The sequence below is a fragment of the Seriola lalandi genome, unplaced genomic scaffold (assembly GCF_002814215.2).
Source record: "Seriola lalandi dorsalis isolate HSWRI2012SDOR001 ecotype SW California unplaced genomic scaffold, Sedor1 jcf7180002054140, whole genome shotgun sequence".
Lineage (NCBI taxonomy): Eukaryota > Metazoa > Chordata > Actinopteri > Carangiformes > Carangidae > Seriola > Seriola lalandi.
Window position 1 is genome coordinate 254044 of NW_019524693.1, and position 16868 is coordinate 270911.

The following is a 16868-nucleotide window of genomic DNA, read 5'->3' on the forward strand; positions in this document are numbered from 1 at the left end:
TTTGAAGACTGTTTATTATTATCACACTATCAGACCTCATGTTAGAACTTTCCTGGTTGATCAAGTCACATTTGGTGATTACTGATGGTTAGATGATTCTAGAGGAGATTTAAAAAAAATTGGAGACAGGAGTATGTATTCAAAGAGTGAGTGAAGGGCAATTAGCCAACTCCTCAGCCTCCTCTGGAACATTACATAGTGAGGTAGTGGGAAGTGCTGATAGAGAGGGTCTCACCACTCACATTCCCCCACAATTTGCAACTCCCTGAGAGCGGCACAGATTTATGAGCTGTCCGGTGGTATGGGTCTACATATATGTGTGTATGTGTGTGTGTTGTTGCTCTGTCCTTGCGTGGGGGCAGGGTTCACACAAGCCTCTTTGTAATTTGCTACAATCCAAACACACTCACTGCGGCCCTCCCGTGTCTTATCAGAGGCTCTCACTCCATTAGTGCCATGACCGTGCAGGAGGGGAGATCCGTGCTAATCTTCCTGTAAGAATGTAGCAGATGAGCCAGGTGGACGGCTAGGAGGGCAGGACTAGCTAACGCTGCGCTATCTATGACCCCCAGCACTATGTGGTAGAAATGGCTCAGACCATCTCTCCTCCACTCCTCTCCCCTCTGTGCTTCTCATCTCCTGTAGTCTTATCCTCTACAGACAGACACACTGGCATGGAGAAAGGTCACCCATCTGTCTTAGGCATGCTCCTCTCCTCCCTCTATGACTGTTGCAGTTTAATTAAAAAAAAAGATGCCATTCATTTCAAACTGACATTTTCATTATTACTTAAAAGCCCCAAAATCTGCAGTCATATTGTGCAGCTGTTGCTCTTATTGATACATTTATCTGCTGGAACATCTCATCTTTTCTCATCTATGACTGCAAGATGTAGAAAACAGTGAGGTTGGGTTTTCAGTCTTTAATGGGCCATTTAAAGGTTAATATATGAATTATTCTATAACAAGTTAAAGATTGAGACCTTTTGTCTGAGATGTCAGTTTCTTGCAGGATCTTGCTAAACTGTATTTGCTAAAACCAGTCCCACCCTAGAGTCTTGCCACACTCAAATTTTAAGTGCTGCAGTAGAAGTATTGTCCAGTTTTTTGATACAAACCTTATGTACCTCCACAAAAAGGATTCAAAGGCCACATGCGCAATCTTTACATAAAGTTAAAACCATAAGGTTTTAAAGTTAAAAAGTTAAAAAGTTAAAAAAAATGGCCATTGAAAAGAAACGGTGGACATTTATCTAGTTGGACATAATGGTTTAAAAGTGTCTTCATTCATGTGCCTGCTCCTTTCTCAGATGAACTGACCTGTGATCCTGACGGAGACTTCCGCTGTGACAACCACCGCTGCGTCCCACTGAGATGGAGGTGTGATGGGGACGATGACTGTGGGGACAACTCTGATGAACGCAGCTGCAGTGAGTGCTTTTTGTTATCACTGATAAAGTCACATCGTTCAGTAGGCCTAGTGCTTGAGGGTTCGGTGTGAGCACTGACAAGAATGTGAACAGTGAAAACCAGTGTACATTGTTTTGATATCAAGTGCTTTTTAAGTAGGTCTATTATGGGATTTCTCCTCAGTTTTGTGTGCACTATCCAAATGAAAAGGGAGTGTTGATGACAAAGACTAGTCATGCTATCATTTTATCAGTCAGCAGGAAGGTTTTGTATGGGGCTCGACATTTCTACCAACAGTGGGGTGCTGAGAGAGGTAGTCTTATCATCTGCTTGAGAAACAGGCTGTCCTCAGAGTGTCAGAAAGAGGGAGTAAGGGGGTCTGTCACCCCTTGCCCTGGAGAATTTAAACATGTCTGAGAGCAAGCCAGTTAATAAGGATAATTTAGCTTCTCAAAGGAGAAACAGTGACCAGGGTTAAGTCATGGTGGTGCTGTTGCTGTGCTGATGAGGCACAGAGAGTCTGTCTTTAGTGAACTGCACATGCTGCTTGGGTTAGAATGTTTTATGTCATGATAAGGACAGAGAAAGAAGAAGAAGAAATTTAATAACAGCATAATAAAGTTCTACATTTGCTTGACTCCACACTGAAATTCCTTGTTTTCATGTTTTCCCTCAGCTCCACGCGCGTGCACAGAGAGCGAGTTTCGTTGTGATAATCTGCGCTGCATTCCCGACCGTTGGGTCTGTGACCATGACAACGACTGTGAGGACAACTCGGATGAAAGGGACTGTGGTAAGTGGAGGTTCTTTGTTTTGGCTCAGGCTCTGGCTGTTTGTCAGTAACAGAGGGCGGCACTAAACAAAGAAGCAATAAAACTTCAAGTTTTGAAGGCTAGAGTAGACAGACAGGACCAGCAATAGTTATTTACTCAAAGGCTTTATTCACTCTGGTACAGCTGAAGGATTTCTTTCTTACAGTGCTGGTGGAGTGCAGGACAGATTATCTAAATGTTATTCTAGCTGACACACATGAAATAATAATATTCCTATGTGCAATAGGAATAAAGACTAAATTCTGGGGATTTGTTTTGCTGTGAGACTTTTACAACAGCCCTTTGTTCAACTTGCTAAATGTGTATTTATCATAATCACAAATGGTGATTGGTGTGGTGTGTTCCAGAGTTGCGGACTTGTCATCCTGGCTACTTCCAGTGTGGTAGTGGACACTGTATCGCTGAACGTTTCAAATGTGATGGCAACGCAGACTGTCTGGACTATACTGATGAGATGTCATGCCGTGAGTGTCCTTCATCTTATGGTTTTCCTTGTGCGCTCTTTGATGCTATCACAAAAAATGTAACATAAGTGAATACAACAAACTTGTATTCCTTATTATCCTCATGTAGCGCTAGTTTCATCACAATTGGGGATTGTGTTTATTTGTATAAGTCACAGATTTAGTTTGAAAGAATGACTCTGACTTTCAGCGACCCGCTTTCCCAATGGTACATACTGCCCCCCCCTCCTGTTTGAGTGCAAAAACCACGTGTGTGTCCAGCCTCAGTGGAAATGTGACGGAGACAATGACTGTGGAGACAATTCAGACGAGGAGCTTCACCTCTGCTGTAAGTAACATAAACACTAACAAGTCCAGCACACACAAAACCAAAGCATTGTTGTTGTCAAACCCAGAATCACATAAAACAACATATTAACTCACTATCTATAAGTTATTGTGTTGAATTTTTGAATTCGGCTAAAGTTGCTAAAGGGTTTTCTTTCTTCCTTTCCTGCTGTTTCTGATCATCCACAGTGGACATCCAGTGTGAGACTCCGTTCCGTTTTCGCTGTGAAAACAACCGTTGCATCTACAGTCATGAGCTGTGTAACTCTGTTGATGACTGTGGTGACGGCTCTGATGAGAGACAGGAAAACTGTAAGTGTGATGCTTTCTGTAACAGAGGTTGCTGCACTAATATTAACACTTATCAACTCAAACTTCAGCAATTCAAACTTTATTTCTGAACATAATTAAAGGTACCTACAGCTTCTCTTGAGTTGATATGTTTCTCTCTATCTAGGCCAAAGTCCAACACATGGCCCCTGTACAGACGATGAGTACAAATGCAGTAATGGACAATGCATCCCTCTGCAGTATGCCTGTGATGATTATGATGACTGTGGAGACCAGTCAGATGAGCTTGGCTGCCGTAAGTAGAAAAGAGTTTATTAGTAATAGAATACAAATATAAAAAAAAAAATCTTATGCATCCATGTTCTACATTTCAGCAGGTGTTCTAAAAATCCTGATAAATGAAACCTAGCTACCTAGTCAGAATATTTATAGCGAGGTAAATAAACATATCTTGCAGTAGATTCAGTACCAGTGAGATGATTGCAATGCAATGGTTATTCTAGCTATCTTAACTCAAAAAAAGTAACTAGAGGATAAAATTATAACAGGACATAATTCAAGTACTATAAATTTACCTGCATGAAGTCTAACTTTCAGTGTGTGTTGTTTTTTTTAATCTGCTGATGTCAGACCATGGCAGTGGGCACTTGTGCAATGACAACATCTGTGAACACAACTGTACCGACCTGACAGAGGGAGGCTTCCTCTGCTCCTGCAGGCCTGGCTACAAGCCCAGAACGACAGAAAAACACACCTGTGAAGGTAAACAAGACACCAGTTAGTCAGTCATCTACTCCATTTAAACACAGAAGATGACACAGAAGTAGTTTTCTACATTCAATTAATGTTTTTCTCTCTCTTTTTCCATTTCTTGTGCTCTTGGGAAAAGATGTGAATGAGTGTGAAGTGTATGGGACATGTCCTCAGGAGTGCAAGAACACAAAGGGCAGCTATGAGTGCTTTTGTGCTGAAGGCTTTCACTCGTTTGGTGAGCCGCATGGGACAGAGTGTGCTGCCCAGGGTAAGAGCTTGGCATTCATGCAAAGGAGAAAATTCTTTACAAATGCTCTCTTTTATTTCTCATTAAAGCCAAACCTTGAATTGAAATTGCTAACAGCTTTCACCACACCTCAATATCTGTACAGGAAACCCACCAGTGCTGCTCTTGCCAGACAACGTTCGCATCCGTCGTTTCAACCTGTCGTCTGAAGAGTATTCAGACTACGTAGACAACGCTGAGCACATCCAAGCCTTGGACTACCTGTGGGATCCAGAGGGACAAGGCCTGAGTAAGACGACTCCTGTAAAACCTTTAATGTTGTGTCACTGTTAATATAAAAACAGCAATATTTCCAAGATTGGATAACCTTTGTCCCCTGATGCTGTAGGTATTGTGTACTGGACAGTCCTGGGTCGGGGATCTCAGTTCGGTTCTATCAAACGTGCCTATATGACCACATTCAACGATCACGGTAACAACCCAGTGAAAGAGGTGGATCTGAACCTGAGATACGTCGCTAATCCTGACGGCATTGCTGTGGACTGGGTTGGCGGGTAATTCACCAGGATTATGATTTCTTTGTAAACATTGCTCCAAGTTTCACTCAGCTGCTCACTCTGTACTTATCACCTTTACAGGCACATTTACTGGACAGATTCAGGGACCAATCGAATTGAAGTGGCCAAACTGGATGGGCGGTACAGGAAATGGTTGATCCACACTGACCTTGACCAGCCTGCTGCTATTGTTGTCAATCCATCACTCGGGTAGGAGGCTGTTGAGCTTTAGTATTAAAAATATGTCATTGCCATCCTTACTTTTTCTTTGCAGCATAAGGAGGCTTCATGTCTTGGCAAAAAAAATGTCTGTGTGATTATTTCTGTTTGGCAGAATGATGTACTGGGCAGACTGGGGCAGGAAACCCAGAATAGAGTCAGCGTGGATGGACGGTCAGCACAGAGAGGTGCTGGTGAAGGAAGAGGATCTGGGCTGGCCTACTGGGCTGGCTCTGGACTATCTAAATGGAAATAGGATCTACTGGTGTGACTCCAAAGAAAACATCATTGAGTCCATGAACCCTGATGGCACAGACAGGAAGATCATCATATCAGGAGGTCAGAACACTGAGCGACAGCACAGCGCTGATACATTCAGTGTTTTTATTCAAAGCATAGTGAAGGTGATTATAGACTGAGTATGCTGTGCATCAGAAGTATTGTATTTTGTCTGTTTCAGATATTGGACATCCCTACAGTCTCGATGTCTTTGAAGGACATGTGTACTGGACAACAAAGGAGAAAGGTGAAGTGTGGAGGACTAATAAGTTTGGAAAAGGAAATAAAGTCAAAGTTCTAACCATCAACCCCTGGCTGACTCAAGTCCGCATTTACCAGGAGCACCGACACAACCAGTCAGGTCAGAAGGATTCAAGTGGTGTTTGTGTAAAATGAGAAAGAAAATCTGGTCCAACATTACAGTATGTGTGGTTGAAAAGATCCCAAAACGTTATATACACAAAACATTTATTGCAGACGCACTCAACGCCTTTGAACCAAAAGAAAGAGTCTGTCTGTGATATCTATCTTCACGTAGTCTGTACTCTTGAAAATTGGACTTAAACTAATTTTGTCTTGGGTAACTTGCATCTATATTGTATTTTTACTACTTACTGTAAACCAAATAATGCAGAGGAGAAGACAGGATAGTAATCAGCATATATATGTTAAACAGTACTTTTGTGTTTTTAATTTAACCTTTATTTAACCAAAGAAGACTGATGTCTTGTTTTTAAGCAATAACAATGAGTTACATTCAACATAAAACAGATTAAGCAGAATGTCACAAAATCTGAATTAAACAGAAATGTGATTATAAAATGATGAATAAGAATTCTGATCCAATCAAATCAAAGATTTCATCCTAGATTCAACCTAGATTGTACAATAACCCAAAACATCGACAGCCAGAGAAGACAGCACGCAGTTTCTGCAGTGATGATATGAATTCACAGACATGACATTTTTCTGAAAGTTACAGGCAGAAGGAGCAGCATACATTACAGCTCTAGTGGCCTGTTCAGTACAGACTTTGAGAACTGTAAATTGAGAGAATTCCTGGAAACAACGAGCACAGCTGTTCATATATTTTGGATTTTCATCATTATTTTCCAAAAACACAGGAGAGAAGATGAGCTGTAATAAAGATTTGTTGATGTGGTAATGTGTTATGAGATATGTAATGAACCTGCAATTAATTTATTCTAAATGATGCATTTTCAGGAAAGGATTTGCTCTTGCACTGAACCACATTGTATCTAACAGTGTTTGTAATTTTAAATGTTCTGTCCTCTTCAGTGCCGAACCCTTGTAAGAACGTGTGCAGTCACCTCTGTCTCCTCCGGCCTGGTGGGTACACCTGCACCTGCCCACAAGGCTCCTCCCAGGTGGAGTTTGACTCCAACAAATGTGATGCAGGTAAACAACAACAGCCTGGCTGCATGCTCAGTCTGCGGTCTTGTGTTAGCTGTTGTGTTGCATCATCCTTTTACATTCATAAATCCATTCTCCACACGTGCCTGGCTGCTCCCGTGTGGTCTTGTGAGATTGTGGTGTGATGTTGTTTCATTGTTTCTGATTCTGTGTATGGCTGGCTTTTGCTCCTGCAGCCATTGAGGCACCTGTTGCAATGCCCCTTGCATGTAGATGCATGAATGGTGGAACCTGCTACACTGATGAAGGCGGTCTGCCCAAGTGCAAGTGAGTGTAGCTGCAGGGGCCATTTACACCAGTAAATGATTGTCCATCAGTCATACCCTATAATGTCTGACATATTTGTTTATATTATATATGTTTTACTTTAAGATGCTGTTGACCCAGTATTAAAGATTTGGTATGGTTATTTTCTTTAGATGCCCATATGGTTATGTGGGCAGCTTCTGTGAGATGGGGAAGTCAAGGGGCGCTCCAGCAGGAACAGGTACTGTACCTCTCCTATTATCTATCCTTTGATTTATTTATTCTCATTCAAATTTATAAATCAGTTCATAGCTCTTAACATTTGCACAGTTTTTCATCATGAAATAGTTAGACTTGTGTAACTTGAAAGGTTGACTAAACAAATTCTTACAACCAACAATCTGTGGGAGTCCTTCGCACATGCAGTGGTTGACGTGTGGGAGCTGCCGCACAGTAACAGTCATGATCTGCTAGCTTTACTGAGGCGGATCAAGGTCAAAAGTGATGAAGTCAGTCTTCTTGCTTATCTAACCAGAGGCTGCTCAGGGCAACAGCTTAGAAAACAGTCTGAATCAACAAATATTAAAGATGTTGACTCATCAAAATCACACTTTTGCTCAATAAATAACTAAGTAATATGACAATTGATCACTGTTTAACTTAGGAAACTAACAAGTAGTCCAGAGGTCATGAACAGTGATGGACGAGTCAGCAAAAATATTATTAGGAATTTTTATGAACAGCACGTTGTTCCGATTATACCATAACCACACAACTCAATGCTTTCCACTTTTCTGTGTTAAGCTGTGGCTGTATTACTGGCCGTCATTATCATCCTGATTACTGGAGCTTTGGCCGTTGGGGTTTTCCTCAACTATAAACGAACAGGATCCTTCATCCCCTCCATGCCCAAATTACCCAGGTATCTCAGCCCTCGCCTTTTCATTCTCGCCTCTACTGAAGCTCACATGAGAGTATTTAGATAAAAATTTGGAGTGTTTTCTTTTTGTCCAGCCTCAGCAGCCTAGTGAAGTCCGGTGACACTGGGAATGGGGTGACGTTTCGCTCGGGTGATAATGTTGATCTTGGACCATCGCACATTGGAGTGTCATTCATTGACACAGCCATGCAGATGGTGAGTCCAGGAAGGATCCTTATTAGCAGTTAATATTCTCCTAAGTCACAAAAAGTGTCCTATCAGCATTTTTAACTCACAAACAAGTTCTATGTGGTTTTATTTGACAACTTTTATTTTAGTCCTCCTTTTGGAACTGCTTGTTTCAGCATCAACTGAAGGTTAACAAATGAATGGTCTTTTGAGGTGTAATATTTTCTCTAAAACCAATCTTATCAATATCCCCATAGGATGATAACTTTGCTATGGAAGCTGGCAGGCAGCCGATCACATTTGAGAACCCATTATACGCCACTGCTCCTGGCGTGTCTGGTGCTCCTGCTGTCATTCATGCCACACAGGTACTCGTAAATGAATGAATGAATGGATTTCTTTGTTTTTATGTCATGCCATACATTTAAATGGTCCGTTGCACATAGATACATATATTTGCATGGCAACAAATAACACCACCCAAAAAAACCCACCACACGCTGCACATGGTTCAGCATCTTCCAACAAAGTCATCTTTTTTAGTGTTAATTAACTTATTTCAAAAATATTGATCTAAAGGGAAATATACAACAAAATACACTTTATGTGCAGTTTATTTTCATTACATATGTATTTACTTCCACCACAGAGGTTAGACTGTTCATACATTATGAGCTGATCTCAAACATGAATAGACTGCTGTCCAAAAAAACAGTTCACTGACTTTGATGGAAAACCTAACAAGAGATTTCATCCGCAGCTAACACATTTGGGGCTTTAAACTATAATCCTGAGTGAATATTTCACAGTAGGGCAGCAAGTGATGGAAATAATATCTTTGGATGCAACAGAAAATTTGAAAATTGTTCAGTGTTGGTGTGTGTGGGCCACAAGAGTCTCGTCATTGCTGAATATTGTATTAACAAAAAGAAAAAAAGAAATCCACACTGCTGTGTTATTTCCAATATTTCAAAATACCGTCATGTCCATCAATCGATGCGTTATTATGATTATTATTTCTTTAAGATAATTGCTATCCAGCACGTACAAAGACTTTATGGCTGTGCATGTGCCTCCTGATCATCGCTCCAATAATTATTTCATTAACCCTGGAAAGTGACAAATTTTGGCAATTCGTTAAGCCAATGAGCTCAGTTGAACGTGGCAGAAGGCAGTTAGTTAGTGTGACAGTCTTGCGTTTTTTTTCTTTTTAACCAGGTGACTGTTAATGTGAGCGGTGAACAGCTGGAGAACAACTTTGTGAACCCTGCGTATCGCGGGGATCAGAATGTGGGCGTCGTGAACACATCTTCTGTCAGCACCAAACCCGTTCAGGTGAGTCTCTTTTAAACAGTGTGCCCAGTTAAAACGATGGAAGAAGAATTATTCAAGTGCAACACCACCTCACTGTTTGTGATTGCTTGCAGGAGTCAAAGTGGAGCTTATTCAAACGAAAATTAAAACCAAGCACCACGTTTGAAAACCCTTCATACTCAGAGGTGACTCTCGACATTTTTCAGACATGAGTTATAAAGCAAAAAGTAGTTGCTTTTTTTTTTTTCCACCTTTTTTTTTAACCTTCTGCTTTGCTTCACAGATGAAGGATGAAAAGCCTGTAGCCAGCAGCGGGGACTCTTCTGCCCCTGAACCCTCTCCGTTTGTCCCCCCTGCCAAACCTCAGAAGAGGGATCGTCCCAGCACCTTTTCGCCAACCGAGGACAGTTTCAAAGACACAGCCAACCTCGTTAAAGAGGACAGCGATGTATAACCCTTCTCTCACGGACGGGAGTTGAAAAAAAAGAAACACACTTTGCACAGAATTTATTTTTTTATGCAGTCTGTGTACAAAACTCAAATTGTTTTAGAAAAGAGAAATACATTTCTACAGAATGAAGAGAAAAGTCTTCTGTGACTATGCCTTCTGACATTTCTTACGCCAATTCTTGTGTTAATGTTTTTTTCTTTATTCTGATGTACAATATGTATATCTTTGCACTGAAGCTGCTGATAGAAATGTTAATAAATATGTTGTATATTTGTAAATTTGAACAGTAAGATTTTGTCAGAAAATATCTTTGAAATAGATCCTATGAATAGTTCAACATAAACACAGTAACACATGTAAAAGGTGGGCTGCATTCTGAATGTACAGTACTTGTATGATCAAAGGGTATTAGAGAAATGTGTTGGATAATGACATTTTTTGCCACTGAACAAAACTGAAGATGTATTTACTTCATCTTTCATGTTTATATACCTCATTTCAGGGCTGAGAAATTAAAGCAAGATATAAGAAATTGGATTTTAACTCATGTGTGCTCCAGTATAAACAGATGCGCAAGCTAAAATACGTGTGCAAAGCATACTTACCATACTTAACCTCTACCTACGTTCCCTGACTTTGTGACTTTGAATCAACATGATCATTTCTTAAAGTAATGATATTGGATTAATGGCCAAAATAGTTTGGAACAATACTTGAACGCGCCCATGTCTGTTTGCATGGAAATAAATTTATGTAGTTGATTATATTGAGGAGCAAAACATGACCTGAGGATGCAAGATGTAGACTTGTTTTATAAACATGCTGAATAAATTCTTTACCTTACAGAATGATTTATTTTGTATCATAATGAGGACAAATAAAACTGTACCTGTGATCATCCAGAATTTGCCCATGTGGTTTAAATTGCTGCTGCTGAGACATGAATGAATAAATTTCCTATTTTGTAACACAGTCTGGACAGGGTTTTTTTTTTAACCACTTATTGTCATAACGTGTTTCAGTTTCATGTTTTCATACATATACACAGAAAAACATACAAACTGTTTTACAGTGGCAGTGGTTGTCTGCTAGATGTTTCTCTCATCTTTAGGTGAAGGAAGAAGCACGCTGATAACAAAGTCTGTAACAAACGAAGGCATATAAGACAGAGGAATCCAAAAAAGCTTGGCATCCCAGCCCGCTGCGTAACGTGTGCGAGGGGAATAAGCTGTCGGCGCGTGCTCCATACACCTGGTCACCTTGGAGATATCTGGACTGCACAAGATACCCATGGAGAAGCCCTGAGCTTTCACATCTGTTGGGGGAAGGAATGAGAGGAATCATTTAGGGATATTTAACTGACACTGCTGCTGAATGAAATCAACTGTAGCGCCACTCACAGTCTTCAAAGTATTTGGCTCCATATGAGGCTTTGACATCTTGAGGGAGCCGAGTCCACAGCCTCCTCAGGTCGGCTTCAATGAGATCCAGCCGAGTCACTCCTGTCTTGAAGAAACCAGGCTCGATAATGCTCACTTTGATACCAAAGTGCTGCATGTCCCTCCTGGGCAGGAGAAGCAGACAATTACGTTTCTTTACTGCAACTACAAAGATTTGCATTTTAAGTCTTCTGTCAACAATTTTCCTTTAAAAGTAGTTTTACATGGTGAGGTTTACAAAATGTTTGCTGGTGACTGTAACACCCGTTACCAGTTACTTTTCATATTAAGATTTCACATAAAGAACATATGATAATCTTATAAAAGCAGGTCCACCAAAGGGCGATTTCCCCTCTGAACTTCTCAAGTGGTTTCATTCAAGTAGCTGTTTGAGGCCCAAATTTCAGACAAAACATTAAACATTAGAGAAAAGAGAAAGATATGAACACGTTTGTCCAGCAGAGCCCTCTCCCCTTCTTTCCTATCACAACAGTCATCTCTTGGCACCCTTAGATTTATCTTGTGTCCCTACGGAGGGGCCTGACACCTATGTTAGGAACCTCTGTGCTTGTTTGAAAGTTGTCAAGTCTCTGTTGAAAGTGTTCTGTACTTTCTTTGCTAAGTCAGTTTTAACAGCATCATCTGTTTCTAACTTTGTAATCAGTGTAAAAGACAAACAGTTCCTGGAAAAAATGATGTGTGCTGTAAAAACACTCGCTGGCATCAGGTCAGTCCATCCTAACGGACCATTTATTCTATCTTTTTAAACAAAATGTCATTTGGCCTGTTTGGTTTCTGGCTTCTTCCTCTCACTGTTTTCTCTAGATGGTTTTGGTGACAGTGACAGCAGTGTTTTTGAACAACACTTGTTTATGTTTCTGCATTTATATTTATTGATTGATGTCTAAAAGCCAAATTGCCCTTAAGCTTTACTCTTAAAGAAACTACAGGTTTGTTTTGCCTCGACTAACCCCTTTTACAGAAATGTGTAAATCTTAACAGGATGTGAGATGAATCAGTTTTTCGTTCCTCTACCTGAGGCTGTCAGAAAAGGCCTCCACTCCACATTTGGACAGGCAGTATCCTCCACCAGTGAGGGACAGTCTGCCCAGAATACTGGCCACGTTTACCACCCTGCCCTGGGCTTTCTTCAGCAGCGGCAGGAACTGGAGAGTCACCTCAATGACTCCTATCAGATTCACATCCAAAACCTTTGTGAAATCCTCCAACTGCATCCATTCTGTCGGGCCGATGGGCGTGGACCTGCCAGCGTTATTGACCAGCCCCCACAGACCTGCAGAGGAAAGAGGCGGGATAATTACCAATCACCACTGACAGCAGTTATCTCCTTCTCATCTTTATTTCTCTTCTGTTAACAAAGCACCAGTGAGTGTTTTAATCTGTTATCTTCATAAATATCAGAGATGTGTTGGAAGTTTTCAGTTGGTCTGTTTCACGTCTCATCAACATGCATCAGACCCGCACTACTACAGCGTTCATCTGTCTGACAGCAAACCAGCAGATGTTTGTACGTGTGTGAGAAGGGAATCTGTGAAAATGGCTTGTTATAAGTTATTATTTTGAAAATGACGTAAATATATTTAAATTATTTGCTATCTTAGCTGGTTAAATTACTCAACTACTGACATACATCCATATGAAAGTAAAGCATATATAGAATTAAGCATAGTATCACAGAGAATGGTCGTGTTTAATTTAGATGGTCTTTACTTACAAAGGCTGAAAACGGCCTTGATCTCCTTAATTCCTTATACTTTTTCACATTAATACATTTTATCCAGATAGGCTCCTTTTTTTACTTGACAAATTTGTAAAATGATTAATTGATTTGATTCAACCTACTAATTGTCTGTCCCACCAATATACAAATAATGTTCATGGGTATTTGGATTTGTTTCCACTGCACATTTTTATTATAACCTTATCATTGTTATTCTATTCCCTCTTTATTTTTGCTGTACTGACACCTGCACTGAAATCACTTCCTTGTACATGTGTACTTGATGAATAAGGACTGATTCTGAAAAGTGATATCTTTGATTCATAATTATTGTAAAGGGTTGGAAGGCACCAAACTGAAGTTACTGTCGACAGAAATCTAATAAGACTCTCTGTGAATGGTTAAATTTGCCCAAGATCCTCATGGAGTAATGGAGTGGCACTTTGCTTATGTAACCAGTGTTGATGTGTAAAGAACAGTATCTAGTAGAGACTGTACAGTGTTAAAACAGAATCGAACCCGGTGAAAAAAGGTAAGGTAAATCCACTCCACAAACAAAGTAAGGTCTAAAAAGCTTCTCAGAAGTTTAGAATGAAGTCTGGTTAAACTTTTACAGATTTATGTCTGCAGGAGCTTTGCTGTGTTTCTGGTTGTTAAATGCTATCAGTAGGAGGATGATGGCTTGTTGATGGGATGGTCCAGGTTGCCTTATCTCCTCCAGTGCCTCACTCTGACTGGCACCTTATCTGCGTGTAGCCTACCCCCCGCTGTCCGCCCGGCTCACCTCGCTCTCCGACCTCTCCGCTCACGAACTCCACCGCCCTCCCGATGCTCTCGCTGTCTGTAACATTAAGCAGGAGGGTCTTCAGTCTGGGGGAGGCCTCCGCTGCCAGATCTGCCGCACCTTTCTCCGTGAGACAAGCGGCTATGACGTGGAAACCTTTTCGATCCAGCTGTCTGGCGAGCAGATTCCCGAAGCCACTGTCGCAGCCCGTGACGAGCACGTGCTTCTGGCTGAAGCCTCCCACCTTGTAGGAGTCTCTGATGTGCCAGCGGGCGGCAGTGAGAGCGGCCAGAAGTAAAGCAGAGGTTAAGACCAGATGTGACAGGATTACCTAAAACACACGATTCACTTTTATTTCACATTTGGATTAAAACAAACATTTTTCATGCCATCTTCTTTTCTATAAAAGTGGTGAAAACAGATGTGAATATTTACGCAAACAGAAGGAGAAATAAACTTACCTCTAATAAATACGTCATTGGGTTGTCAGTTGACACCTGAATGGAGGAACCTGAGATGAGTTTCTTCAAGTTCAAAACATTACAGCTCCCACACACAGAGGCAATGAAGATTAACATGTAAATACCCAACGTGCATCTATTTGGCTACAACCTTATTAACAATAACTGTGACCCCCGTTCACTCATCAACCCTTATCCTTATTGGGAATAAGCAGCAGGGATTATCCAGCACTAACAGACCATCAACTGAAATGACAGAGCAATTCAACACCCGGCTTGAATTTCTACAAACTTTTATTAAACATTTTTATTTGACAGCTTGAATTACTAGTTACTTTTCACATTAAACAAATATGATCATCTAATAAAATATAGTTGAGTCAAAATTAATACCACCTCCCAAGAACAAATGCTATTTACACATGAATGCATTAATAATATTAATCCAATAATAATAGTTTCACTTTCACTCACAGGGTTAATTTTTCAGCATAATGTGTCATTTGACTTTACTGACTATACATTAATTTTCTTGTAATATTTCTGTACTAAACTAAATAAGAGTTTTACTAGTAACTAGTAATTTCCATTGGAGTATTACAATTTTTACATAAGTTAAGGGTTTAGTACTTCTTCCACCACTGTGCAACAATAATAGAAAAGATGATTAAGAGATTAACTCAATGTTGTTTGTGGTTCTCCAGTCATTTTAAAAAATTTGCTTTCAACACCACAAACAAAGCCCCATTTACCTCCACTGTGCTGGATCTCAGCAGTGGAAATCCTAGACCTAGGCAGGTAGAACCACAATAAGATGAGAGGGATTTGGGTGAACTGAACCTTTAATATGTTCATGTTTCAGTTGTCCACCAGATGGCATCAGATGTCGTTTAGCTGGTTAGTGCAAAAACTACAAAATCGTTCCAAGTAGTCCATTTATGTCTGTCACTATTAATGTCTGTTCCTAATGTTTTGTGTCAAATAGAAATAACAGGTCAACATTCATATGCCAGCCGTTTGGATACTCCCGATAGGCATCAAAGCCAATACTGAATTAAAATACATAATGATAATAATAATAATAATAATAATAATAATAATAATAATAATGCACACATACCATTGCTACAATTCTTTAGCTGTAGATGTGTCTTCTTGATGAAGATAATGAAATAAGCTAATGCAGCGGCGATCCTTTCTCAGTCAACACTGGACGCTCCAGGTGACGTTAAGCTTAAGTTTCTCTGGACTGACTTGAGCGTGTCTGCAGAGTCAAGGTCCATTGTGGCTATAACAGCATGAGGTTGTGTAATAGACTACACCAGATTACATGACCCCAGGTTTTGATAACTGCACCCCCCCTCCTTTTTTTTTTTAACCTCAAATGTGACTGAACTCTGAAAACACAACAATTCTGCCCAAAGGTTACAGATAAAACGCTGTTGCGTATTTGATATTGAGAACAAATGAACGTTAATGATCAAACTTTCAGTTCAAACAGATGCAGCGGAGCTAAAGTCCATCAAGAACAAAAGCTTTACAAGTTGACAGAGGTGTGACACTGTGTTCAAGATGTCTCAAGAAGCAAATGCCATCGTCTGTGATCAGAGGCCATTAACTGAGATGTTATAATCTGTACAGCAGGCATGCTAATGTCCAGAGTCAAGCAAAAAACATAATGACGAACCAAACATGTTTTATAATACAGAATATGTTTATATGATGTTATCAATGGTGGAATACTTAACTTGCAAACATTTATTGTGTGTAAAAAATGAAAGAAATGTCAGTTCTCTTTGTGTAAACCTGTCCCACAAAATTACTACTTTGACAGAAACTACAGGACAGAAATTTGGGGTTTGGGGTTACTTTTAAGGAAAAGTTTATCTGAGATGCAGGTTGGCATGTATGAAAGAGGCAACCAGAGGAACTTTGCGTCCCATCCAGGAGAGTAGCGAGTACGAGGGTGAACGGCAGAGACAGCGTGCTCCATACAGCCAACCACCTTCATCAGGTCCGAGTCCGTGAACACCTTGAACCTGTCATCCAACCCCTTCATACCTGAAAGAGAAACATGTCACACAAGTGGTTTATACGCAGTACACTTTAGTAGGGCAACACTTTAATTTCAAATTTTTAAATTCCTAATCATTTCCTAATAATTTACTAGGTAGTTTCATGGAAAACAATTATATGAATGGGCGCTAATTAAAAGGTATAGGTATGTTTATATCAGGTAAGACAATGTTTGATTGGTAGAATATCTTTACAGGAAACTTTTAAAAACTATTAGTAAATTATGAGAAAATAAAAGAACTGTGGAATAAAGTGTTAACAAATGCTGTAACTCACCTTGGTCCAAGAAAGCTTTTCCATAATCGTCCTTCACATCCTGAGGTAATCTGTCCCACAGCCTCTGCAGGTTATTCTTCAGTATCACTGTATCAGTCACATTGGTTTTGAAGAACCCTGGCTCAATGCATGCGACCTTGACTCCAAACGGTGCCATGT

The 16868-nt window shown here is 40.3% G+C and overlaps 3 protein-coding genes across 3 annotated transcripts in view; 1 reads left to right on the forward strand and 2 right to left on the reverse strand.

Moving 5' to 3' along the window:
• Nucleotides 1-10900, forward strand: part of lrp2a (low density lipoprotein receptor-related protein 2a) — a 46397-nt gene extending 35497 nt beyond the window's left edge. The window contains exons 57-78 of the mRNA XM_087173254.1: nt 1310-1429; nt 2086-2202; nt 2590-2706; nt 2897-3034; nt 3223-3345; nt 3491-3619; nt 3955-4086; nt 4214-4345; nt 4470-4613; nt 4713-4878; nt 4963-5091; nt 5216-5439; nt 5561-5740; nt 6679-6798; nt 6990-7080; nt 7233-7300; nt 7864-7981; nt 8074-8194; nt 8425-8535; nt 9386-9502; nt 9595-9666; nt 9765-10900. Coding sequence (XP_087029380.1) covers nt 1310-1429; nt 2086-2202; nt 2590-2706; nt 2897-3034; nt 3223-3345; nt 3491-3619; nt 3955-4086; nt 4214-4345; nt 4470-4613; nt 4713-4878; nt 4963-5091; nt 5216-5439; nt 5561-5740; nt 6679-6798; nt 6990-7080; nt 7233-7300; nt 7864-7981; nt 8074-8194; nt 8425-8535; nt 9386-9502; nt 9595-9666; nt 9765-9935 — 2840 coding nt within the window. The 3' untranslated portion in view covers nt 9936-10900. The remainder of the gene's footprint in view (nt 1-1309; nt 1430-2085; nt 2203-2589; nt 2707-2896; nt 3035-3222; nt 3346-3490; nt 3620-3954; nt 4087-4213; nt 4346-4469; nt 4614-4712; nt 4879-4962; nt 5092-5215; nt 5440-5560; nt 5741-6678; nt 6799-6989; nt 7081-7232; nt 7301-7863; nt 7982-8073; nt 8195-8424; nt 8536-9385; nt 9503-9594; nt 9667-9764) is intronic.
• Nucleotides 10764-16199, reverse strand: rdh1 (retinol dehydrogenase 1). The gene is made up of 6 exons (XM_023403515.2): nt 15478-16199; nt 14358-14393; nt 13897-14227; nt 12407-12665; nt 11333-11496; nt 10764-11247 (listed from the first exon to the last, which is right to left on the reverse strand). The coding sequence occupies exons 1-6, from the start codon at nt 15478-15480 to the stop codon at nt 11021-11023; spliced, it is 1020 nt and encodes a 339-aa protein (XP_023259283.1). The 5' UTR covers nt 15481-16199; the 3' UTR covers nt 10764-11020.
• Nucleotides 16195-16866, reverse strand: LOC147819282 (retinol dehydrogenase 16-like). Its single transcript, XM_087173250.1, has 2 exons — nt 16710-16866; nt 16195-16418 (listed from the first exon to the last, which is right to left on the reverse strand). Exons 1-2 carry the CDS (start codon nt 16864-16866, stop codon nt 16195-16197), a joined length of 381 nt encoding a protein of 126 aa, XP_087029376.1.
• Nucleotides 16867-16868: the final 2 nt, after the last annotated feature.